Source organism: Balaenoptera physalus (assembly GCF_965194825.1).
Source record: "Balaenoptera physalus genome assembly, chromosome: 18".
Lineage (NCBI taxonomy): Eukaryota > Metazoa > Chordata > Mammalia > Artiodactyla > Balaenopteridae > Balaenoptera > Balaenoptera physalus.
The window spans coordinates 72,825,698-72,851,923 of record NC_138899.1 but is presented as its reverse complement, the minus strand read 5'-3'; the positions used below and the strand labels follow the sequence as shown (position 1 = coordinate 72,851,923).

At 34.6% G+C, this 26,226-nt stretch overlaps 1 protein-coding gene across 4 annotated transcripts in view; it reads left to right on the top strand.

The window, feature by feature from the left end:
* The window catches only part of BRCA2 (BRCA2 DNA repair associated), a 53,879-nt gene that overhangs the window by 14,911 nt on the left and 12,742 nt on the right, over positions 1–26,226 (top strand). For 2 of the 4 annotated variants that reach the window (XM_082435466.1, XM_082435469.1), the window contains exons 11-21: positions 193–4,884; positions 6,767–6,862; positions 9,750–9,819; positions 17,222–17,628; positions 18,105–18,286; positions 19,040–19,227; positions 20,873–21,043; positions 21,539–21,893; positions 23,641–23,796; positions 23,900–24,044; positions 26,084–26,205. In XM_082435466.1, coding sequence (XP_082291592.1) covers positions 193–4,884; positions 6,767–6,862; positions 9,750–9,819; positions 17,222–17,628; positions 18,105–18,286; positions 19,040–19,227; positions 20,873–21,043; positions 21,539–21,893; positions 23,641–23,796; positions 23,900–24,044; positions 26,084–26,205 — 6,584 coding nt within the window. The remainder of the gene's footprint in view (positions 1–192; positions 4,885–6,766; positions 6,863–9,749; positions 9,820–17,221; positions 17,629–18,104; positions 18,287–19,039; positions 19,228–20,872; positions 21,044–21,538; positions 21,894–23,640; positions 23,797–23,899; positions 24,045–26,083; positions 26,206–26,226) is intronic. The other 2 variants (XM_082435467.1, XM_082435468.1) reach the window with 2 other exon arrangements.

The window sequence follows — 26,226 nt, the reverse complement described above, 5'->3', positions numbered from 1 at the left end:
TATCTTTAGTTGGGAAATGTAATAAATTCAAAATAGAGAATATTTAGAATTCTTTTAAACCTGACATTCACTTCTTGCTTTTCATGTAATTCTTGTTTTAGACACTACCTTTTTAACTTAGTGGAAAATATTTAGTGAATGTGATTGATGGAACTGCAATTTCATCTTGTCACTTTGTGTCTTTATGCTTAGGTTTATTGCATTCTTCTGTTAAAAAAAACTGTTTACAGAATGATTCTGAAGAACCAGCTTTGTCTTTAACCAGCTCTTTTGGGACAATTATGAGAAAATGTTCTAATAATGAAAGCAGTTCTAATAATAATAAAATAATATCTCAGGATCTTGATTATAAAGAAGCAAAAATTAATAAGGAAAAACTGCAGTCATTTATAACCACAGAAACTGGTTATGTGTCATGTTTGCAGGAAAAGCACTGTGAAGATGATCCAAAAAGCCAGAGAGTTTCAGATATAAAGGAAAAAGTATTGCCTGCAGTATTTCACCCTGCATTGCCACATTCAGAGGAATATAGTCATAGTCTCTTCCAATCCCAGGAGAGCTTTTTACATGGCCATGATAATACCACCATTTTAACTCCTAGCTCCAAGGATCTTCTGTCAAATCCAGTTGTGATTTCTAGAGGAAAAGAATCATATAAAAATATGTCAGAGAAAATAAAATCTGAGAATTGTGAAGCTGGTTTTGAATTAACCAAAAGTATTTCCATGGAAAAGAATCAAGAAACATGTGTTTTAACTGAAAATTCTAAAAAAGCTGAGCTGTTGTCACCTGAAAAATACGTAACAGAAGCATCACCTTCTATGAAGGTACAATTCAACCAAAATACAAATCTCACAGTAATCCAAAAAGACCAAGAAGAAACTGCTTTAATTTCAAAAATAACTGTCACTCCAAACTCTGAAGAACTTTTCCCAGACAAAGAGAATAATTTTGTCTTTCAAACAACTACTGAAAGGAATATTCCTGTTTTAGGACATATTAAGGAAGTTCATGAGGCAGACCTCAATTGTTTAAGAGAACCTGTTCCCAAGAACTCTGCCATAGTAGCATGTACAGACATAGATGACGGACAAGCAGCCAAAGTGTCACTTACAAAAGATTTTGGTTCATCAGATGTAGTCCGTGATCTTGCAGAGAAGAATAGAAATAGTGTAAAGCAACCACCAAAAATGACTCTAGGTCAAGATTCAAAGTCAGATGTCTCGTTGGATATAGATATGAAATCAAACAGAAATAATGATTGCATGGACAAATGGGCAGGACTCTCAGATTTGATTTCAAGTCACAATTTTGGAAGTGGCTTCAGAACAGCTTCTAATAAAGAAATAAAGCTCTCTGAACACAACATTAAGAAAAGTAAAATGCTCTTCAAAGATATTGAAGAACGTTATCCTGCTAGCTTAGCCTGTGTTGAAATTGTAAATACCGTATCATTAGAAAATCAAAAGAAAGGAAGCAGACCTCATGAACTTGATTCACAGTCAGTTAATACTGTATCTGGGTATGTGCAGAGTAGTGCAATTGTTTCTGATAGTGGAAATAGTCACACAACTCCTCCAGTTTTATCTTTAAAGCGAGACTTTAATTCAAACCATAATTTAACACCTAGTCAAAAGGCAGAAATTACAGAACTTTCTACTATATTGGAAGAATCGGGAAGTCAGTTTGATTTTACACAGTTTAGAAAACCAAGCCACATGTTACAGAGTAATCCATTTGAAATGCCTGAAAACCAGATAACTGTCTTGAATACCACTTCTGAGGAATGGAAAGATGTTGATCTTCATCTCACAATTAATGCCCCATCTCTCAGTCAGGTAGGTAGCAGCAAGAAATGTAAAGGTATAGTTGGAGGTAAGCAAAAGTTGGCTTGCTTGTCAACAACAAACTGTAACAAAAGTGCTTCTGGTTATTTAACAGATAAAAACCAAGTGGAGTTTAGGGGCTTTTATTCTGCTCGTGGCACAAAACTGAATGTTTCTAGTGAAGCATTGCAGAAAGCCATGAAACTGTTCAGTGACATTGAGAATGTTAGTGAGGAAACTCCTGCAGAAGTAGATCCAGGAAGTTTCTCTTCAAGTCAGTGTAATGATTCTGATGTTTCAATGTTTAAGGTAGAAAATTACAGCAATGATAAAAATTTAAGTGAGAAAAATAATGAATGCCAGCTAACACTACAAAATAACATCGAAATGACTACTGGCATTTTTGTCGAAGAATATACTGAAGACTACAGGAGAAATACTGAAAATGAAGATAACAAATGTACTGGTTTTGTTTGTAACTTAGAATCTGATGGCAATGCTTCAAGTAAAAATGATACAGTTTATATTCATAAAGATGAAAATGGCTTGCCATGTATTGATCAACAAAACATACATCTAAAATTATCTAGCCAGTTTATGAAGGAGGGAAACATTCAAATTAAAAGTTTGTCAGATTTAACTTGTTTGGAAGTTGTGAAAGCTGAAGAAACATTTAATGTTAATATGTCAAATAAAAAAGAGTCAACCGCTAACAAGATGAAGCAAAATATAAAAGATTCTGATGTTTTTGATTTGTCCTTTCAGACTGCAAGTGGGAAAAACATCAGAGTCTCTAAAGAGTCTTTAAATAAAGTTGTAAATTTCTTTGATGAAAAATCTGCAGAAGAACTGAATAATTTTTCAGATTCCTCAAATTCTGAATTACTTTCTGGTGTAAATATCAACAAAACAGACATTTCAAGTCATGAGGAAACAGATATGGTCAAAAACAAAATATTGAAAGGAGGCGACCCAGTTGGTATTAAAAATCAAGTACTGACTCTCCAGCAGAGACCTGAATGTGAAATCAAAAAGATCATAGAACCAACCATGTTGGGTTTTCATACAGCTAGTGGGAAAAAAGTAAAAATTGCGAAGGAATCTTTGGACAAAGTGAAAAATCTTTTTGATGAAAAAAAGCAAGATAATAGTGAAATCACTAATTTCAGCCATCAAGGGGCAAAGACGCTGAAGGACAGAGAGGTATGTAAAGAAGGGCTTGAATTAGCATGTGAGACAGTTGAAATAACTGCCCCAAAGCATGAAGAAATGCAGAATTCTCTAGAGGAGAAAAAGCTTGTTTCTAAGGAGACAGCCATGCCACCCAGGCTCTTAAGTGATCATTTATACAGACAAACTGAAAATCTCAAGATATCAAATAGTATCTCTCTGAAAGTTAAAGTACATGAAAATATAGAAGAAGAAACAAGAAAAAGTCCTATAACTTCCTTAAGTTACAGCATGTCTAACAGCTATTCATATCATTCTGATTTTTCTCATTCCAGTGAGTTATTTAATAAGTCAGAGTATCTCTCAAAAAATAAAAGTCATAATTCTGATATTGAGTCAGTAGTGAGGAATGTCAAAGATAGAAAAAACACTAGTTTTTCTGAAGTACTATCCACTGTAAGAGAAGCAAACATAAACCCACAAGCTGTAGACAAAGAGTGTTGTGTTCAGAAACTTGTGACTAACTCTTCACCATGCAAAAATAAGAACACAGCTGTTGAAGTGGCCATATCTGGTTCAAATAATTTTGAGACAGAGCAACCTGCACTCAGTGTAGCAAGTGATAAAATAGCCTTTGTTTCTCATGAAACGAAAGTGAGAGAGAGGTTTACAGACAACTGCAGGAAGGTAACTAAGCAAAACACTGAGAGTGAATCAGGCACTGGCCGAACAAAAATTGTGACAGGTTCTCATAAGGCATTGGGTGATTCAGAGGATATTATTTTTCCTAACTCTCCAGATAGTGAAGAACATAGTATGCATTCACACGAGGTTTTTCCTAACATTCAAAGTGAACACATTTTACAACATGACCAAAGTATATCTGGATTGGAGAAAGTTTCTAAAATACCAGTTTGTCACATTAATTTGAAAACTTCTGATAAATGTAAATTTAACATGGGAAAATGTCCCAAGTCAGTCTCTTCTATAAATGTTTGTGGGATTTTTAGCACAGCAAGTGGAAAATCTGTACAAGTATCAGATGCTGCATTACAAAAGGCAAGACAGGTATTTTCTAAGACAGAAGATAGTGCTAAGCAACTCTTTTCCAAAGTATCATTTAAAAGTAATGAAGAACATTCAAACAAGTTTGCAAGAGAAGAAAATACTGTGATACATACCCCCCAAAATTTACTATCATCTGCTTTCTCTGGATTTAGTACAGCAAGTGGAAAACAGGTTCCAGTTTCTGAGAGTGCCTTTTGCAAAGTTACGGGAATGTTCGAGGAATTTGATTTAATTGGAACTGAATGTAGTCTTCAGCATTCACCTCCATCTAGACAAGATGTATCAAAGATACTTCCTCTTTCTTGTATTGATAAGAGAACCTCAGAACACTCTGTAAGCTCCAAAACAGGAAAAGCCTATAATAAAGAATTTAAATTATCAAACAACTATAACATTGAAAGTGGTTCTTCAGAAAATAATCATGCTATTAAAGCTTCTACATATCTCTCTCAGTTTAAGCAAGACAAGCAACAGATGTCAGGAACCAAAGTATCACACGTTGAGAACATTCGTCTTATGGGTAAAGAACAAGCTTTACCTAAAAATATAAAAATGGAAATTGGGAAGACTGAAACTTTTCCTGATCTTCCTGTGGAAACAAATACAGAAGTTTGTTCTACTAACTCCAGAGATCCAGAAAACTATTTTGAAACAGAAGCAGTAGAGATTGCCAAAGCCTTTATGGAAGATGATGAGCTGACAGATTCTGAACTTCTAAGCCACACCAAACACTCTCTTTCTACATGCCAAAAAAACGAGGAAACGGTTTTGATAAATTCAGGAATTGGAAAAAGAAGAGGAGATGCACTTGTCACAGTTGGTAAGTGTCTGTTATTTCCTGTTGGTTTCCCAATCACTTTTTAAATTAAGTCCTTAATAATTCTGATATGCTAGCTTGTAGCAATTAGGATATTATACACTGAGTATATTTTTTTCAGACTTTTATGTGTAGTTTGGGAGAATGCGATTTCACTCATGATATCACTGTGTCTGTGTACCAAGAAGTCATTGGTTGAGTCCTGTTTACATACATACACATAGAGAGGGAGAGAGAGTGCAGAGGTTCAGACTCTGGGTCTTAAGAACTTTAAAAGTTAGTTTCTAATTATAGGTGTTGGTTAGCTTGCTCTTTTTTTTCATCCAGGAAGTGTTCTAAAATCAGTTACCATTAGCAAATAGTATTCTGGTCTTAATGCCATTTGGCGTATGTTCTAATTTCTCTTTTGAATGTAGTATGTTTACTACAGCTTAGTTCAATTATTAGGTTAATTGGTTGTTTGATTTTTTTTTTTCTATTAGTATCTCTGACTAGGAGTAATCTTAAATAATTGAATCTGTTGATCAGTTACAATTAAAGTAAATAAAAACTAACTCTCTAACTTTTAAGTGGATGATCTTAAATACCTAGCTCCTGTTTAAAAACTCTAGACTGGTAGAGTAGTTGAGTTACCACAACTTTTCTTGTCCAGTCCCTTCACATTACAGAGAAAGACACTGAAGCCAGTCAGTTCATTCTTCCACTTGGTGCATTTTGCCCTTAAGTCATCCTGGTGGATACAGACTTGCTTAATCAAGTCTTATCCAGGTCACATTCTTTACCAAGTTTATGTTATGGGCAAAGTAGTAAGTTTATAATACTTACCTTAAACTGTTGCTGTTCTCTAGTGCAAAATTCTGAGGTGCAGACGCTTAAAGATATTCATAATTCTTTCATGGAAAATAATGGCTTTATTTATAGGACCCTGTTTTGTTCATGTGTGTACTAAAGTGGGTTGGCCTTATGCTTAGGAATAAAAACAACTCAGACTTCTACTAAATGTTCTCAACAGCATCACTGTTTCATTTCCCTCACTTCTGTTAGATATAAATGTATATAGCTTAATCAGCTTCTGGTTACTTGAATAGTACAGGTTCTTGTCAAGCAATTAAGTCACTTTATAATCTAACACTTGATAAAGCCTTGCATGGACATTTTTACTTACTAAATCCTTCAAGTTTGCTTTCTTTAATAAAACGTCAATTCCTAATACCCAGTGACTTTGTGGTTTATCTCCACCTTGACTCTGTATGCAACTCAGGTTTCCAATAAAACTTGATTTATACTTTTAAAAAAGCATCAAAAAGCAAAGTATCTTTTAACACATATTATCTCAGGATGACATGGAAATGCATAACAAATTATGGTTTAAGTTTACTCTCAGCCTTTGTAGAGTTTTTAAATAAGTACATATTACTTTTGCTAATACTTTAATGTAATTTTGGTAATTTAAAATCTTTTCTCCTACTTACTGACTGTAATTCAAGGACCTATATAATAAATTCCTTCTTGAGTGTAATGCAAAAAAAAAAAAAAAGTTTATTTGAAGAAATTTTGTTTGTCCTTATTGCCAGTAAACCTAGAGTTACTAAGTCGCAGTTTATTAAAAAATAGCTTATCTGTGATATCTGGTAACACCTGTTTATCCCTAGACCCTATTAAATAGTGGTATTTTAAATGGTCAAAAAATAATAGAAATTAAGTTGATGTTGAAAAAATAATTTTCTCTTTCAAAATATAATTTTCACTATTTAAATTATAATTATGTATTTTTTAGTTAACATATTGTAAGAGTACTTTAGTTTTAAAAAAATGGACTATAGGCTTTTTTTTTTAAAAATTGATATTATTTGTTTTAAAAACATGTATGGAAATTTCCTTTTAGGAGAACCCCCAATCAAAAGAAACTTGTTGAATGAATTTGACAGGATAATAGAAAATCAAGAAAAATACTTAAAGGCTTCAAAAAGCACTCCAGATGGTAAAATTTGCTTTTTATCCATATCTTTTTCCCCTCTATAGTTACTATACTTAGTATTCTTTAAGTTATTTTTCTTTGGGTATGTAGGTAATTGGGCACGCCTTTACAGTGTGGTTTGTTAAAGCTTACATCTTGCCTTGTTTTGTTATGTGAGCTTTTCCTTCATAATACCTAGTATAATGTGGAGGTTCTCCATAATTAAGAAATGTGAAATGATAACAAAATAATGGCTTTTAAAATAAAAAGCTGTAAGAATTTAGTAAGAACTTAGTAAAATACTTTAAGTTCAGGTTCTAGAATCTAGTTGATATCATAATATTTACGTGAATCAGTTATTTAATTGAAAAACAGTGACTTTCAAATTATGTTATTTCTTATACATTTATTAGATGGGATTCTTCAGCAAGGAAGAGCTTTCCCTTAACAACTGGGGATGAACTCTGTAGTTCCTCCTAAAAAGGCAGGGTAAATATTGAATTCTTTCCCTTTACTTACCAATTTTCAGAGTAAAGAGTAGTTGGTGTAGTAATCACTACTAATGGTAGTAAAGGAATTTTTTTCTTAGTTGAGTAAAACTGATTTCTTAGATTTTTATTTATAATGTATATATAAAGTTTAAAAGAACACATTATAAATAATGTATTTCTTTACAAAAGAAAACATTCTTTTTGATGCTCAAATCATTTCAGATTTGAAAGTGGAAACCTCTTCAAGTATTTCCTAAGAGTTTTTTTTTTTAATATGCTTTAATTAACCTTTGAACACTTTCTTGCTTTTTATTATCACGAGAAGATTTCCTAGGGAGTTGTTGTAATTCCCTGCCCCAGTTCTAGAATCCTTAGAATCTACAAAGATCCTTCCAGTGGTTAATGTTTTTTAAAAAACAATATTTGAATGCTAACGATGCTCATAGCTGCTGGTGTATTTTTTATTAATGCTGCATTCTTGGTTTCTAATAACATTAACATATTTACTTACTTGCTTTATCTTCCAGCCATGGTTCTCAAACTTTTTGATCTCAAGATCTCTTTATACTCTTAAAAATTATTGAGGATCCCAAAGAGCATTTGGTTGTGTGGATATATCTATTTATATTTACCATATTCAACATTAAAACTGAGAAGTTTTAATATTTGTAAATATTAAATATTGTGCATTGGTCATTTTGAAAATATTAGTTCAGAGTTATGCAGCTCTTCCAAATGTTGACACATTTTATTATACAATCTTAAACAATTACTTTTGTTAATGGCACCACTGATCTAATCTGAAAATTTAGTATTGGGAAATTGTCAAGCTAACAGCCAATTACAAGCATTCCAAAATTGTCATTTTGTTTAAAAGCTTGAATTTTACAATTCAGTTTGTTTGGCAACAGATACTCTCACTTGTTTTTTTGTAGTGATAAGCTCATTTCATTCATTTTTGAAGAAATGTCTGCTGAATACCCAAGTCTGAAAGATTGTGGTTTGTTGGTTATTCTTTCAAGTAAAAATGGAATTCTTTGGGACAAAAATGATTAGTGCAGTTCACATAAAGTGCATTTCCTCAAGACAATTATTGCACTAAAGTATGCAGCAGGACATACCAGCAGTGCTAATGTCAACACAGTGAGAAAGATATATATAACTTCTTCTCCTCCTCCTTCTTTTCCTTCTTCTTCTTCTTCTTCTTATTATATGATTATTATTACGATAGTTTGACAGCTTGGATCCCCTTTAAGGGTTGTGGGTTCCTCCCACCCAGGGTTCCATGGATCACTCTGAGAATCACTGTCTTACAGTATATGTATAATAGCTTCAAGTTTACAATACCAGTGTTACTAAATACCCATAATAAAACTACTAAGGGAAATTAAAAATTCTTTGCAGTTTTTGTCCTAAGAATATATATCATTAAGAATGTGGAGTCAAAATTCTGTGTTCAAATGCTACTCAAAATAATTATTTTGTTTGTGGTTAACAAGTTAATAATTAGGTTAGATTCATTTGTTTTAGTTAGTTTTCAATTTTAGGATTTTCTTTTTCTTTTTTAATTTTATATGTGAATAAATAGAATGTTTACATAGTTCATTCATCAAAAGTACAGAAAGGTTTACTTGGAGAAGCCTTATTTCCATCACCATCTCCTCTACACTGTTCACCACCTTCCTCACTTCTTGCTCACTATATTGGTAACTATTTTAAATGGTTTTTGGTCTATCCTCTTAGGTTTCTTTTTGTGAAAATAAGTAAATATGTGTATATATGTTCTCATTACCTTTCTTTCTTACTCAAAAGGTATCAGTATGCACATGGTTTTGTACCTTCTTTGTTTGTTGTTTACTTTAGAATTTATCTGGAGATCATGCCTTAATGAGTATCAAGAGATCTTCCTCGTTCTTTCTTGTGGTTGTATAGTACTTGATCATGTGGCTGTATCAGTGTATTCTGGTTTATTCAACCAATCCCGTCCCTACTAATGGACTAGTTTTGAAGATTTAAGAAGTACAAGTTACCTGCTGAGAATGAATAATATCTACAGTTTAGCTTGTCAACCTTCATAAAACTAAATTTTAAATTTGCATTGGCAATTCACTAACACATTTGAGTTATGATTAACATCAGCTGACTAAATTTATACTGATTTCTTATATATGTTTGCACTGTGAGTTATTTGGTATTAATCATTATTAATTTGTGAATCAAATTTTTGATGGTTACTAACTAAGCATTCATTATATGCACTGAAAAATTTTAAATGTATAATTTTCTCACATTTTTGTGTAAATATTTACAATAAAGTGTAATGAACAGACATAGGAAATAAAATCTCCCATTAGATTTTCATTAATACATAATATAAAAGACATTTCATTAATACATAATGTAAAATAATATTTTTCTAGGCACAATGAAAGATAGAAGATTGTTTATGCATCACATTTCTTTAGAGCCAGTTACCTGTGGACCCTCTTGGTAAGACATGTTTAATTTTTTTTTTTTTAATTCTACTAATATAGTGTAGGAAAAATGTGGGTTTTTTAAATAAATATTTCTGTAAATACTGGCTCTAACATATAGTACAGACATTAACACTTCCCTTTTTTGAAAGCCTGCATCAGGATTAAAGAATTCTGTACTTTGGTAGTACTTTATAGTGCTGTGCATATTATTATCTCATTTTTAATAACTTTATAAAGTAGACAAACAGATTTTATTGCAGTTTTGTGGATAAGGTACTGAGGTTGAGAAGGATTAAGGAAATTACTCAAAACCAATTAATAAAGGTGGCGTATATTATATCTCAATTATATTAGTTAAAGTGAAAGAAAAATTAAAGATGGCATATGTTGAAAATATGCTTTTATCTCTCCTCCCTCTCAAAACCCTACTAGTCACTAAGAGAATTTTTTTTAATGTATAAATCTGTAAGTACAGTGTTGTTTCAGAAGAAACAACAAAATTTTAGAAGCTAAAAATCATGAATGATTTAGAAAGACATAGAAAGCTAAAACCTGACATTAGAGCAAGCAGAGAAGCTACTCAGTTTCCCCTAAAGAACCTGAGAAAGACTCAGATTGGCAGCAACATGTACTTCTGAAGGTGAGGTAGAAAATAGGAAGATTAGTTGAAAATCTGTTTAAGAGACATCTACATCCCCTCCCCCACTGCACGCAGGCAATTATCCCTCTTCTGTCAAAAGACCAGAAGGTCATTCTCTGGAGAAGATGAATTGGAGGGATTCTGAATTGGGGATGGGGTTGGGGGAAGATTCTGAAAACAGAGATTAAGTAAAAATCTGGATGTCAAGTAGTGAGACTCCCTAGCCTCCTTCCCACACTTGGCTCCCAAATGCTGGCAGCCAGTCCTCTAGGTGGAACACTAGACGATTGTTTCTGTGGGTAACAGGAATAGAAAAGACTGAAAATACTGACAGTTGTGGTTACTTAAGTTAAACCGCATACCAGATCACCAGACAGTGAAGCCAACAACTGACAAGCCACACCAGCACACAGCTTCCAGTCAGCTCTTCAGTGCTTCACACTTAAATGAGAATAGATAATCAAGGATCACTAGTCATTGGAAGAAAGCCTCTGGGAAAGATAGTACCCAAAGTACAAAAACCAAAGGACAGAAAAGGAACGTAGAGGAAATAGAACATGCAACAAGAAGAAAACTTCAAAAAAAGTACTGATATTTTCAGGAAAGAGAACATATTGCATCCTTAAAATAAGAACAAGTTGCTATAAGAAGAGCTCTTGGAAATTAAAAATATGATGGCACAAATAAATTAACTCAGTAGAAGAAATAGAAGATAAAAGTTATGAAAACTCCCAGAATATAGTACAAAAAAGAAGAGGAGATGAAAAAGGAATGAAAGATAATTTTAAAAGTCCTGTGGCTCTAACATCTGAAGATTTGGACTTTGAGAAAGAAGTAACAGAGGAGAAATACAAGTTTTCAAAGAAATAATTTAAGATATTTTATCAGTACTGAAGGACATGAGTTTCCTTGATTAAAAGGACCCTCTGAGTAAGCACATGAATAAAAATGACCTGTACTAAAGTATATCCTTGTGAAACTTTAGAACTGTAGGGGCAGAGAGGAACCTTAAAATTTCCAGAGGGCAAAAAAATCAGGTTTCAAATAAAGTTTCCCGAGTCATAATGGTGTGAGTCCTCTCATCATTAACGGTGGAAGCTAGAAGGTTATAGATTCTAAAATCTATAATACAGAGCAATACCTTTAAAATTCTGAAAGAAAACAATTTTCAACCTAGAATTCTACCACTGACCAAAATATCAAATAAGTGTGAGGATAAACATTTTTCAGATGTAAAGTATCAAAAGGTTTGTCTCCCACACACTTTTCTCAGGGAGGTAACTAAAGTCCATAAATCAGAAGGAGGAAGATACAGGATTTAAGAAACAGGAATTCAACATAGGAGAAAGGTAAAGGGAATCATCAGGATTATACAGAAGGGGGAGATCCCAGAATTACAGCTGTGTGGCTAAACCTAGACAGGTACCCAGACCATTTTGGAAGAATAAAGCCCTGGGAGAGTTTGCCTACAAGAAAAAGCTTAAAGCAGAACCTGAAGTATTTTAATGTATTAAGAAACTTCTTGGTAAAGATGGTGAATTGAGCATACTCACCTACTTTAATTGCCTCTCAAATTTTTACCAAAACAACCATGAAGGAATTCATACATACACACACACACACATCCCCTCCCCAAAGACAGGGAGAATGGGAGAGGAGAGACCACAGTGACTGCATTGTTCAGAGCATACATACAGGAGAAAACTGATTTGAAAGTGATAGTGGGGAGAGGAGAGAACCAACCATTTTACACTAAAGCCTCAGAAGCTCAGGAACTGGTGAATCTTCAGAATTGGGTGGTGAGGGACTTCCCTGGTGGCGCAGTGGTTAAGAATCCGCCTGCCAGTGCAGGGGACATGGGTTCAAGCCCTGGTCTGGGAAGATCCCACATGGCGCGGAACAGCTATGCCCATGCACCACAACTATCGAGCCTGCACTCTAGAGCCCGCAAGCCACAACTACTGAAGCCTGCATGCCTAGAGCCCATGCTCCGCAACAAGAGAAATCACTACAATGAGAAGCCTGCGCACCGCAACGAAGAGTAGCCCCTGCTTGCCACAACTAGAGAAAGCCCGCGCATAGCAACGAAGACCTAACACAGCCAAAAATAAATAAATAAATAAAATTAAGAAAAAAAAGAAAGAAAAAAGAATTGGGTGGTGAAGAAGGAGCCAAAATAAGGGTATATAGGTTGAAAGTCTATTTAAGATGCAGTCAAATCCCCTCCTTCACTCCATGAAGCTGGGCACTACCTCTTATGCACTCTAACAAAAGACTAGAGGTTAACTGTCCAGGGAGGGTACAATACAGGGTTTCTTTATTGAACACACTAGGCACAGTTGAAGGCAGGAGTAATATACTGAAGGCAGGGGGATCAGGTTAATGTGTGCACACTGAATGTTGGGGGGCTCTCCTCCCCAGGTCTTCTTCCCCCACTCAGCTTCCAGAATGCCGGTAGCTAAATTTTCACTATTGGAAGCTTCCAGTTAATCTACAGTGTTGCTTACAATCAGTAACGGTATACCAAAGGCTTCCAAACAGCTCTTTGATCCCTGACGCTTAAATATGAACAGACAACCAAAGATTACCAAACATCACAAAAACCAAAAATGAAATAACCAAAAATCAAACTAATGAAAATAACTTAGAAGAAACACTATTCAAGGAGCAGAATGAAAAGAGAATTCTATATATAAAGCTTAGAGTTTGGGTGTGAAAGAATGATAGGTACATAGAAAAGTAGCAGAGTTTTAAAAACAACCCAATGGAAAGCAAAAGTTGTAAAGATAGGAAGTACAATGAGTATGTACTACATATTAATACCACATAATACTTTTTACTAATATAATACATTCAGCTGTAAAAAGTATTTAGTCATGATGTAAATGTGAAATATTGACAGAATCAAATACATAACTTGGGAAGATGAGGAAAGGAGAGAGAGAAAGAGTGTTTGGTAAAGTGAAAGTGGTCTTGTGGGAGCTAAATCTTCATTCTCCATGGTGGCTTTTCAATAGAAAAAAGCCCAAAAGAAGCAGTTACTGAGGTGTCTCTTATAGATAATGGGTGTGAATATCACAGAAGCATCTCAAATTGTAGACAGCAGTTGTAAAGTCTTTTCTAATGGTAAAGTTTTAAGCCCAAAGATATGGTTTAAATTGCATTAATGTTATCTTTTCAAAAATAACTACTTGTGGCATTGTTGAAAAAGTCATCGAACTGTATTCTGGAATGTATTTTTCCGCAGGCCACTAATATACATGTTTTGAATGTAGAAATCCAGGTGATTATTAAATTTTTCATTTTCAAAAACAGGTTTTAATATTAAAAATAAAGTAAATGCTTACTTATCTACATATTACCTTAATTTACTCATATGATGGGAAAATAGTTTTATGCATTTAACAAACAGGTATTAAGCACCTTTTCCAAGTATCTAATTTATACTGTGTTGATAGATGAAAAGATATGTAAGTCCAAGTCAGATTGCTTGTCTTGGAGCCAGGCATGAAAAGAATTATTGTGCTATAAATACTAAGATGAATATAATAAAGTGATGTGAGAGCATAGAAAAATTGGCAGCTTAATTATGTGACAAAAGCTTAATAGGAAAAGTACTTTAGATGGAATGTAAAGAATGCTGCTTAAAGAGGGCATTGCAAATCTGGAAACAGTAAGAAGTTGTGTGACTTTCATCATGGGTTTTGACAGGCTGGGGGTGGGGTGAGGACTGGGAGGAAACACAAAGAAATGGAGAGAGTAGGACCAAAAAGGAAGCCTCCTGTATGTCATTTCTGACAAGTCGAAACCTGGATAGGCGATAGTTTGTGTTTGGAAGTTTAAGAAGAGAAGCGACGTAACCAGATTTGTGTTTTAGAAACAGACCAGAAGAAAATGTTGCAAGGAGATTAGTAAGGAAGTAAAGGCCTTAGTTTAGTTAGTACATGTGGTAGAGAGCAGAGAGTGAGTGGAAGATAGATTTAAGATTTGGCCAGAGAGTCATTAACTGAGAGTGGCAAAATATCTCCATGTGGATTCAAATAGAGGTCTTGATCATAACTTGCAAAGCAAACTCCTCATTTTCACAATATTCTTCATATTTAAAAACACTGGAGTGAAAAATCAGTGAAAATAAGTTTTGGAGTGCCCAGGTTTATTCATTCCTGTGCACTTGATCTCATCTAGGTCTATTCAAGGAAACCAGTCCAGCCATTGTCCCCTCTCCCTCCTGCACTGATCATTTTTCCACTTTACTGGATTAGTCCCATCAGTGTAGGTAGTTGCTGTAAATCTCCCGTCTTGAAGAGAAAAGCCTCTCTTGACTCCTCTTATCCCACCAGTCCATTTCTAGGCCCCACTTAAAGCACATCTCATGAGAATTGTCTCAGCTCACTTTCTCTAGTTCATCTCTTCCCTTTCTCTCCTGAGCCCATCCCAGTCTTTCATCACGACCCACTACCCCTCATCAAGGTTACCAGTTACCATTTTCTTTACTCTGGCTTCTGGGACATCTGTCTTACGTCTCCTCCTATCCCACTGGCTGTTGTTTCTTACTGTCCTTTGCTAATTCTTCCCCTAACTGCTAAATGTTAAATTCCCCCATGGTTGAGCTCCAGATGGCTTCTCTTCCTGCCCTTCCTCCCTAGTATCTCATCCACTCTCATGACTCCGTATACCATCTATTTGGTGACAGCTCCAAAATTAATATCTTTAGCCCAGATTTCTTCCCTGAACAACATATTTATTCAACTACATACTTGACATTTTTATTTGGGTGACTTATAGACATCTTAAATGTAACATCTCCAAAGCTGATATTCTTTCCCCTTACCTGTTTTCCTATAAATGTAAAAGTCTAACAACTCTGCTTTCAAAATATACCCCAAATCCAATCACTTCTCACCATTTCCACCCTTAACACCTCGTTCAAGTCACCATAAAACTGTCTAGATTATTTCAACAGAACTGGTCTCCCTACTTCGCCTCCCCCCACCTCCCTATACACAGTGAATTTTCAACAAAGAAGCCAGAGGGATCCTTTTAAATATAAGACAGATTATGTCATTTCTGGACTCAAAAACTGTTCCATGACTTCCCGTCTCATAGTACAAGCCAGAAGTCCTTACCATGGGATGCAGGTTCTTTGTGATCTGGCCTTTTTGCTACCTTTCCAGTCTCACCTGCTAACTTTCCCCTTGCCTGCTCTGCTCCAGGCATACTTGTGTCTAGCCCAGGACGTGATGGCCACTCTGCCTGTAGCAGTCTTCTCCCAAATCCCTTCATGGCTTTCCCTCTCACTTCCTTTAGGTCTCTGTATAAATGTCACCTTATCAATAACATTTTCCTTACCACCCTATATAAAATATCGTTTATTTATTTCTGCTGGACACTTCCTGTCCCCCTTACCATGCTTTAATTTTCTCCATAGCATATATAATACCAATTGACATATTTACTTGTTTGTCTGTTTCCCTCCACTAGAATGTAGACTCTATGATTTTGTTTCATTTGTCACTATATCCCCCAGCCAAAACACTGCCTGGCAAGTAGTAGGAACACATTAAATATTTGCTGGATAGATGAATGGATAACTAAATAAGTTGTAGGGTAACTTCAGGTTCCATGGGCTTAGGGTTGGGTGAAAGGAAGTATGGGGTTTTCAACAAAATATCGAGGAAGAACATGTACGCTAGGGAAGGTGGTAGGTTTGGTTTTGGACATGCTTAGTTTGAGATGAGTGTGGAACATCAAGATAGGGATGTCTGGTACTAGATGCAGTTCAAAGTGTAGGAATAACACCTGGGGAATGTCGGGCATAAAGATACAGATTGATAGTTTTATTGTTAGATGGTAATTTAAGCAATGTAAATGACTCATATCACCCAGGGGAAGTGTCTAGGGAAGAAATCCAACTTTGGAGGCAGGAAGATTTTTAAGAGAAAGAGGAAAAAAACAGTTAAAAAAAAAAGAAGGAAAGAAAGAAAAAGAGGGACAATCGTGGTGTAAATATTCGCGGTGAGAATTTTAAAAATGAAAAAGTTGTGAAAACTGTTAGAGATCAAGCAGAATACGTTTACACATGAAGCTTTTTTTAATTTTGGTATTGGGAGGTCATTAGCAACTTTATTGAGAACAGTTTCTATAGACTAGTGGGGAAAATGAGAGTTCAGAGAGTGGAAAGTGAGGAAGTGAAAATAGCTACTTTAGATTACCTATGGAGGAAGGTTGGCCATGAGGGGTATGTAACAGTATCAGCTTGAAAGGGAGATAAGGTTGAGAAAAAAGTCTAGGGTGGGCAAGGCTTTCTGAATGAAAAAGGTGTAACAGATGGTAGAAAGAGAAAGGAAGGAGATGGAATAATCATTGCAAGAGTGGGGCTCCCGAGGAGACTGGGATACTAGATGGGGTCAAGAATACAGGTGAAGAGGTTACCACGAGAAGAGGACGGGTAGACAGACGTCTGGGGAAGGAGGTAAGTGAGGAGCTGTGATAGACCTGGAGGAGACAGACGGGGGAATCCATGTTTGACAGATTCTCTTCTCTCATGTTTGTAGGTGGTTAAGTCAAAGGCTGGAAGTCAGTGTGTGAGAGATAGACTTGGAGAGTGTGGTATTGTTTTGGAGGGCAACCATGATGAAATGCAGAACGGTTACCAGAATAGGATTGCCGTGTAGCAACTGAGGGTCTACAAAAAAAAATACATATTCCAAAACATTTATATATATGTACATTTACTGGTAAATAATCAAGCTTAAATATTTTCTCCCCATTGTAGCACAAGTACGGAAAGGCGAGAAATGCAGAATCCAAATTTCACTGCATCTGGTCAAGAATTTCTATCTAAATCTCATTTTTCTGAACACCTGACTTTGGAAAAGTCTTCAAGCAGTTTATCAGTTTCAGGGCAGCCACTTTGTAACGTTCCTGCCCCAAGAAATGAAAAAAGGAGACACTCGATAACTACAGGCAAACCAATGAAAGTCTTTGTCCCACCTTTTAAAACTAAATCGCATGTTCACAGAGATGAACAGTGTGTTAACAGGAATACTAATTTCGAGGAAAACAAGCAAAAACAAAAAAACATAGATGAACATGGCTCTGGTGATGGTGAAAATGATGTTAATGACAGTGAACTTCATCAAACAACTATGCTTTTCACAAAGGGTGAAGAAGAACCTTTAGGTATTGTGTGAAATTTTGTGTTGACGTATTTTTGCCTTTCAGATATATATTTCTTATATTAAATAACACCTTGAGGATTTTTCCCCCTTTTATGATGATTACTAATTTCAAAACCTTTTGTATTGCTTTAGATTTTTCTGTCCAAAGATTAAGTTTAAATTACTCTAATGTTTTCTTTCAAAGGTAGCTAATTGTAGACATTCTTCTTAAAAAAAAAAAAAAGCTATTAGACACGCAGTCTAGGACAGCTATTACTGGATTATGATTTTTATCAGGCTACTAATTTTCTTCCAAATTCGAAATAAAAATAATCTATTTCTGTTCTTTTAGAAACATTTTTCAAGTAGAAACTTTTTTTCATCCCTTAAGATTTAAAGTTAGAGCAAATTGATATATATCATTTTATAAAACAAGGGTTGTGCTTTTAAAATTTTATATTCAATTTTATTTTTTGTTAATTATTTATTCTTTAATAGATTTAATTACAAATCTTCAGACTGCCAGAGATATACAGGATATGCGAATTAAAAAGAAACAAAGGCAACGTATTTTTCCACAGCCAGGTAGTCTGTATCTTGCAAAAACATCCACTATGCCTAGAATCTCTCTGAAAGTAGCAGTAGAAGGCCGAGTCCCCACTGCATGTTCTCATAAACAGGTATGCTTTTGTCTATAATGCTAATTAATAGCTTTTATAGCAATGTGTAACTTTATTTCATTAACTGGCATCTTCAGATTGTTTAAAGAAAACAAATTGATGCAGAAATGGATGAGTAAGATCATCTTGCTTCCTAATCAGCCTGCAGTGGCAGCCTCCTTCTCCTCTGCTGCCTTATCCTACTAAAGTGATCAGTGCTTCAAAATTACAATTTCTCTTTCGCCTTCAAAATGTATTCATTTTATTACTATAAGTGCTCTCAGCTGGGTGTTAGAGGAAAGTAGTCTCATTGAATTTAAAGTGTGAATGACTCATAACCCTGAACCTGCTAAGAGCCATTTACATTTTTAAAAGGATTCTTATTAAGCCAGTACTATCTAGTTGGAATTTGGGGCAATGCAGAGGTGACAGTCTGGGCCCCTTCTGAGTTTTTTTAACTTAAGAGGTTTTCTTAAACATTAAATTACTTTTTTATCCCCACAACGACTTCCTATGGCAGATATAGCAGGAGGCATGTACACAACGGGAATGGGAAAGGTGCAGCAGACTCTTGAATGTATAGGTCATTTATATTATGTAAAAAGTTTTTAGCGTCTATTAAGTACGTTACATATTTTTATAGTGAATATTTTCATATTTAAATGAAAAACTTTGGGTAGATTCAGTTTGGGTGTGTTATAATTTTTTCTGTGAAACATTCTTTTGTTTGATGTTTTTTACTCATCAAATTTTTCTATCATTTATTTTGTGCAGCTATATAGGTACGGTGTTTCTAAACATTGTGTAAAAATTAACAGCAAAAATGCAGAGTCTTTTCAGTTTCACACTCAGGATTATTTTGGTAAGGAAAGTTTATGGGCTGGAAAGGGAATACAGTTGGCTGATGGTGGATGGCTCATACCCTCCAATGATGGAAAGGCTGGAAAAGAAGAATTTTATAGGTACTCTCTGCAAAAAGAAATTTTGTATTAACTAACTTTTATATGTTCCGTCATCTCTCTCTTCCTCACAAGTCCCTTTTTATCTTTCCTTATCTCTCCTGAACTTAAAAATTTGGCTAGAAATCAAAAGTTTATACATTGAATCATTCTAAGTACATGTGGTTCACTTGATATTCTGTTGAAATCTTTTGAAAAGTGAATTTTGGTTTGTCTTAGGATTTTGTGAATTGGTTTTTCTTAAACTAGGACATTATTCTTATAGCTTTTACAAAATAAAGACTGATAAGAAAAGTTAAGTGTGAGTTGGCCTTATAAACCCACACACATGTGTATACTTGTGTGGATATTCTCTTTCATTGTGTATTTCAGTAAATATAAAATATAAAAAATAAAGTTAAACAGAAATACTTAAATATCAGTAATACCAAGTGACTAGAAAACTCCAGTGCCCCAAAAAATCAACAGTTTAGGAACTATATATACTCTTAGGATTCTAGTGTTTATACAAACATAATTTTAAATGTTTGCTATCAGGGAGGTATTACCTCATGCCAATGATAAGAGATAGGAAACCTTTCTCCTGTGCCCTTATTTTTGAGATCTCGGTATATCTTTCTAAAGTTTATAGTTTTGAGAAAAGTGGTAAAATATTTTTTCTTTAAATTTTTGTTATGTTTTTGGAGTATTTTAAAACACGAATGTTATTTACATCTTGGTACTTGTCCCTCATAACAAATATCAGCTGTTGATTCTAGTTGGAAAAGTAACAGCTGTATCACTTAATTGTATTAGGTAGACTGCATAGTGTAGAGGTTGAGTGATTACTCTGTAATCAGGTGGGCATGGTTCAAACTGTTCGCGTGTTGAGTCTCAAGCTGTGTTTTTGATGATTCAACAAATATTTATTGAGCACCTACTATGTGTCAGATACTATCTTGGGTACTAGGGATAGCAAAACAAAAAAACTCTGCCCTAATAAATCATATATTCTAGTTTGGGACAGGGAAAGAAAAATTTTAAAGGGAATAAGTAAATGGTATAGTATATTAAAAAGTGATAAATACTTTGAAGATAAAGCTGGAAAAAGGGGGTAAGAGAGAGGTGAGGAGAGGTACAATTTTTTAAATAGAGTAAGAAGGCAATGTGTAAGGGTACTGATGCTGGTGGTTGGTAGATAGGAGGGTGGAAGTTTATGGAACTTCTCTTTTAATTACTTCTGTTTATGTAGTGCTGAGAGTGAGAAAGGGAAAGGAGGAGGAGTTGTAGATTTGAGCAGAAAGGGCCCAAGTTGTAGATTTGAGCAGATATCAAGAAGAGAACCAGGACTAGAGAAGGAAGTTCTTAGGTGATTTCTAAAAACAATCTCTTTAATAAGAAATATATAATCTAAAATATAATTATTTTACAGTAAGGATCTCATTTTCCAGTTGAAATAATTGTATTGACTAACATGTTAAGTGAAATTTTTATTAGCATATTTTGATACATGTCATTTTCTAAAATTATAATACTTATTATGTTAACTCATAAAAACTTATTGAATGATCTTGTACAATTTAGTTTTTGTGCAAAGAATAGTCGGGGTTATTGAATTCAATAACATCTTACCTGGCTTTTATTATTTCTTCTACCTTTATTTGTTCAGAGCTCTGTGTGACACCCCAGGTGTGGATCCAAAGCTTATTTCTAGAGTTTGGGTCTATAATCATTATAGATGGATTATATGGAAACTGGCAGCTATGGAATTTGCCTTTCCTAAAGAATTTGCTAATAGATGCCTAAGCCCAGAAAGGGTACTTCTTCAACTCAAATACAGGCAAGTTTAAAGCGCTATATTATGTAATCATATATTGTATGGGTCAGACTTCTGTGCTGTCTGTGACTTGCACATCAGAGCCAGTTGTTGGTGACAGCTGCCATCCCACACTGCTGTTCAGTTGTGTAGCGCAGTTCTCTTGTCACCCTCCAGCCCCCACTTAAGAGCAATCACACATTCATACACCCTATGCCTCCCTCTTCTCCCACCCTCTCCATAACCTCTTGGCACATGAGAAGAATATGAATTACTAATTTGATCCACTATTCAGGGATTGCTAGTAAAGCATTTTTGCATTTTGGGGGTTTTAATATTTAATTCATATTTTAGCAGTATAAAACTTAATATATTACCAGCTACCAAATTTTAAATTCTCTTCAGTCTCAGTATTCAATAAAGGTATTTAATTTTTATTCTCAATTATTCGGTGACTTCTTTTTACAATGAAATTCTAGACCCACAATTTCTAAAATAATTCATTTTTTTTCTTTTTAGATATGATATGGAAATTGATAGAAGCAGAAGATCAGCTATAAAAAAGATAATGGAAAGGGATGACACAGCTGCAAAAACGCTTGTTCTCTGTGTTTCTGAAGTAATTTCATTAAGCACAAATATATCTGAAACTTCTAGCAGTAAAACTAATAGTATGGATACCACAAAAGTGGCCATTGTTGAACTTACAGATGGATGGTATGCTATTAAGGCCCAGGTGGATCCTCCCCTCTTAGCTCTCTTAAAGAACAGTAGACTAACTGTGGGTCAGAAGATCATAATTCACGGAGCAGAGCTGGTGGGCTCTCCTGATGCCTGTACGCCTCTTGAAGCCCCAGAATCTCTTATGTTAAAGGTAAATTAAATTAATGCACACTCTTGGTAAAAATCAGTCACTGATTCAGTTAAATTCTAGAGAGAGTTTACATTTAAATTTTTAAATTTACTTATGCCTATTAAGGATGCTTTGTTTCTTGAAAATGTACTGATACTGTTATTCGTTTAAGTGGCATATTTCTCAGATAGTTAAATATTTGTGTTTTCGGAAAGCCAGAGATATTTACTGAGCTGAAATAATGCAGTTGCAGTCACAGAGCAGGAGTAAATTGGCACCAGATGTTTGATTTTGGTACCTGTAGCCCTCATGTTCTCATAGTATTGCTCTGCTTCCACTGTGATTACTTGGCCAAATCTCTGTTCCAGTATGATTAGAACATTAGATTTCAGTGATTCTTGGATATAGAATACTAAAGTACACCTTTCATCTCTATGTAGATTTAAACCTAGATAACAGGACTTTGTCATGTTGAATAGTCTGTAATATTGCTATCAGAAATGACTGCTAATGTTGCACATTCAGATTCACTTACGAGGTAACCTTGTAAAGAATTTACTTCTAAAAAAAAAAAAAGAATTTACATCTGTTGTATTCTGGATCACTGTAGTTCAGGAAAGCATTTTAATAAGTCAGTCATTTTTAAGTTAAAGAGATAATTTGTCATTAACTTGAGTTGCTTTTAGTCAGGCTGAAACAGGCTTTTGTTTTATGTTGCTTAGAATATCAAAGTTGCACTGGCTTTCAATTTTTGTTTTGTTTTTATCAAATCAATATATGTGCATAATTTCAAAACTCAAGTAAAATAAGGTGTATAGCCTGCCCCACAAAAGCAGTCACTGATGCAACCCTGCCTAACCCCCCTTCATGCTCCCCAAAGGCAGCCACTTCCAATCCCTTTGGCTGTTTCTTTTGCTTATACTGTTAGGTCTTCTTTTCACCTTCAGTTTAGACATTAACTGTTAGCTTCCTGCTATGAAAGATGAGGAGTGAAGTCAGTATTCAATGTTTATGTTATAATGACTATGAAAAATATTTTTCGCAACTCAGCATACAGTATACCATGATTACATTTCCTTTCTTTACAACTTACTGCTTTCCCTGGAGTTATTAACTGTCTTGTCTTTTTTGTTTTTGTTAATTTTCTGTATCCTTATTACCAACTCATTCCCACACAGGAGCCATATAAAAATTGTCTCACTATGTTAAAATATCTTTATCAGTTCCATTTCTTTTTCTTGGAGATTCCTTGGATCTCTCCATGTTCCTGCTCAGTTCTGAAGTGGTTATCTTCTATGTGTGCTGCACAGTTATTCTTGAAATTATTTTCACCTCTTTCTGTGTTAGAAGCCCTCTACTCTGGATTCCATACCTTTCTAGATGTATTCCCTAGCTTTAAGGGCACACAACCGCCAGAGGCTTCTTGAGAAAGGGAACATGCAGTGTTTTTTTATCTTATTACAAGGTTGGCTGAATATAGAATTTGAGGTTGAAATATTATAATTCCTTCAGAATTTTGAAGACATTTCCTCTATTACCTTCTTGCTTCTGGTATAGTTTCTGTTAAGTTCAGTGCTGGTCTTATTCCCAGTCCTTTACTATGTGATCTGTTCCTAAGATGTTTTTAAGATTGTCTCCATCATTCTGAAATTTCACAATGAGGTGATTTGGTGTCAGCCGTAAAAGAAGGAAAATTATTATAAAATCTGAAATAGAATTGAATACAGGTATATATTTAACTTATAAATCAATTTATTAATTTGTCCAGATTTCTGCTAACAGCACTCGGCCTGCTTGCTGGTATGCCAAACTCGGATTCTTTTCCAATCCTAGACCTTTTCCTCTTCCCTTGTCATCACTTTTCAGCGATGGAGGAAATGTTGGTTGTGTTGATATAATTATTCAAAGAGCATACCCTATACAGGTATGATATATTCTTGAAACTGACTCTGTATTTCTTTCTTTAGAGACAATTAATTTGAATAATCACTCCCTACCCTGTATTTCTGTTTGACACATTATTACAGTGGATGGAGAAGACATCATCTGGATTATACATATTTCGCAATGAAAGAGAAGAAGAAAAGGAAGCAACAAAATATGCAGAAGCCCAACAAAAGAAACTGGAAGCCCTATTCACTAAAATTCAAGCAAAATTTGAAGAGCATGAAGGTAAAAATGAGTTGTATTTACAAGATCTTTTTTTCAGAGTTTCAGAGGCTTCTAACTGGGTGAATTGTCTTTATTTTGAGTAATAGATCTTTTTTTTCTAATTCTGAATTTGAATTTTTTCTGATTTGAAAAAAAAATATATTACATAGGTAAACAGATAAGCATTGAATTGGCCCCAAAATATCACACGTTTAGTCAACATAGTGAGCTTTTAGATCCTCACAAATTGTCTTAGGCAATTAAACATTACATACCTACAGCACTTTTCAGAAGTCTTAATTAAACTGGCCCGTAAGCTTTAGTACTAAAGTATTTGTAGCATCGATTTTTGGTATTAGAGGAAAAAAAGCAACAAGGGAAAGAACTATCAAATTATTCTCCCCAAGCCGTTTGTCATTCTCTTTCCTCTGTGTCCTTATCTACATTATAGAACTTGCATTTTTGCTGTTGTAGTTGTTGATCTTTATGTTTTTATACCTGGAACTAGAGCTTATTTTCCCTGTGGCATCAATTTGAATAATAAAAATCATAGTGTTTTATGCTTAAAGGACATGAAATTTTACTTTTTTTATCTACCTTTTTTTATTGCAGAAAATTTTATGTTCTCCTGCATTTCTTCATGATTTTCTTTATTTTTTATACAGCAGGTTCTTATTAGTTATCTATTTTATACACATCAGTATATACATGTCAATCCCAATCTCCCAATCCATCACACCACCACCCCCTCCCCCCTCCCCCCCGCAGCTTTCCCCCTTTGGTGTCCATACATTTGTTCTCTACATCTGTGTCTCAACTTCTGCCCTGCAAACCGGTTCATCTGTACCATTTTTCTAGGTTCCACATATATGTGTTAATATACGATATTTGTTTTTCTCTTTCTGACTTCACTCTGTATGACAGTCTCTAGATCCATCCACGTCTCCACAAATGACCCAATTTCGTTCCTCTTTATGGCTGAGTAATATTCCATTGTATATACGTACCACATCTTCTTTATCCATTCGTCTGTCGATGGGCATTTAGGTTGCTTCCATGACCTGGCTATTGTAAATAGTGCTGCAATGAACATTGGGGTGCATGTGTCTTTTTGAATTATGGTTTTCTCTGGGTATATGCCCAGTAGTGGGATTGCTGGATCATATGGTAATTCTATTTTTAGTTTTTTAAGGAACCTCCATACTGTTCTCTATAGTGGCTGTATTAGTTTACATTCCCACCAACAGTGCAAGAGGGTTCCCTTTTCTCCACACCCTCTCCAGCATTTGTTGTTTGTAGATTTTCTGATGATGCCCATTCTAACTGGTGTGAGGTGATACCTCATTGTAGTTTTGATTTGCATTTCTCTAATAATTAGTGATGTTGAGCAGCTTTTCATGTGCTTCTTGGCCATCTGTATGTCTTCTTTGGAGAAATGTCTATTTAGGTCTTCTGCCCATTTTTGGATTGGGTTGTTTGTTTTTTTAATATTGAGGTGCATGAGCTGTTTATATATTTTGGAGACTAATCCTTTGTCCGTTGATTTGTTTGCAAATATTTTCTCCCATTCTGAGGGTTGTCTTTTCATCTTGATTGTAGTTTCCTTTGCTTTGCAAAAGCTTTTAAGTTTCACTAGGTCCCATTTGTTTATTTTTGTTTTTATTTCCATTACTCTAGGAGGTGGATATCATGATTTTCTTTATGTTTTACTTCATGTTCTAAATAAATCTGCAGGAAAATGGGACTCAATATTTGATTTACTTAAAATTATCACTAGCTCATAATTAAGTGAATCATGAAATCATTTACTTACATGAAATCATTTTCATGTAAATTTCATGTAAATCATGAAATTTACAAATTGCTCTAATGAAGTAAACTCTTTGTATGAGAATTTATTAAACCATGAATACACTAGTTTCAAATTTTCCTGGAGAACTTTTAGCAGATAAGTGGTTTATTTTTAACCTTCCTTCTTTGGGTGTTTTTTTTGTTGAGTTCTCTAGTTTTCACTATTCTTAAATTTATAGTTTAGCTAATTAGTGTTGCTTTTTTCCTAGAAAATATAACAGAACGATGTATACCATCACGTGCACTAACAAGACAGCAAGTCCGTGCTCTGCAAGATGGTGCAGAACTTTATGAAGCTGTGAAGGATTCACCAGACCCAAGTTACCTTGAGGTGAGAGAGTAAGCTGGCCTA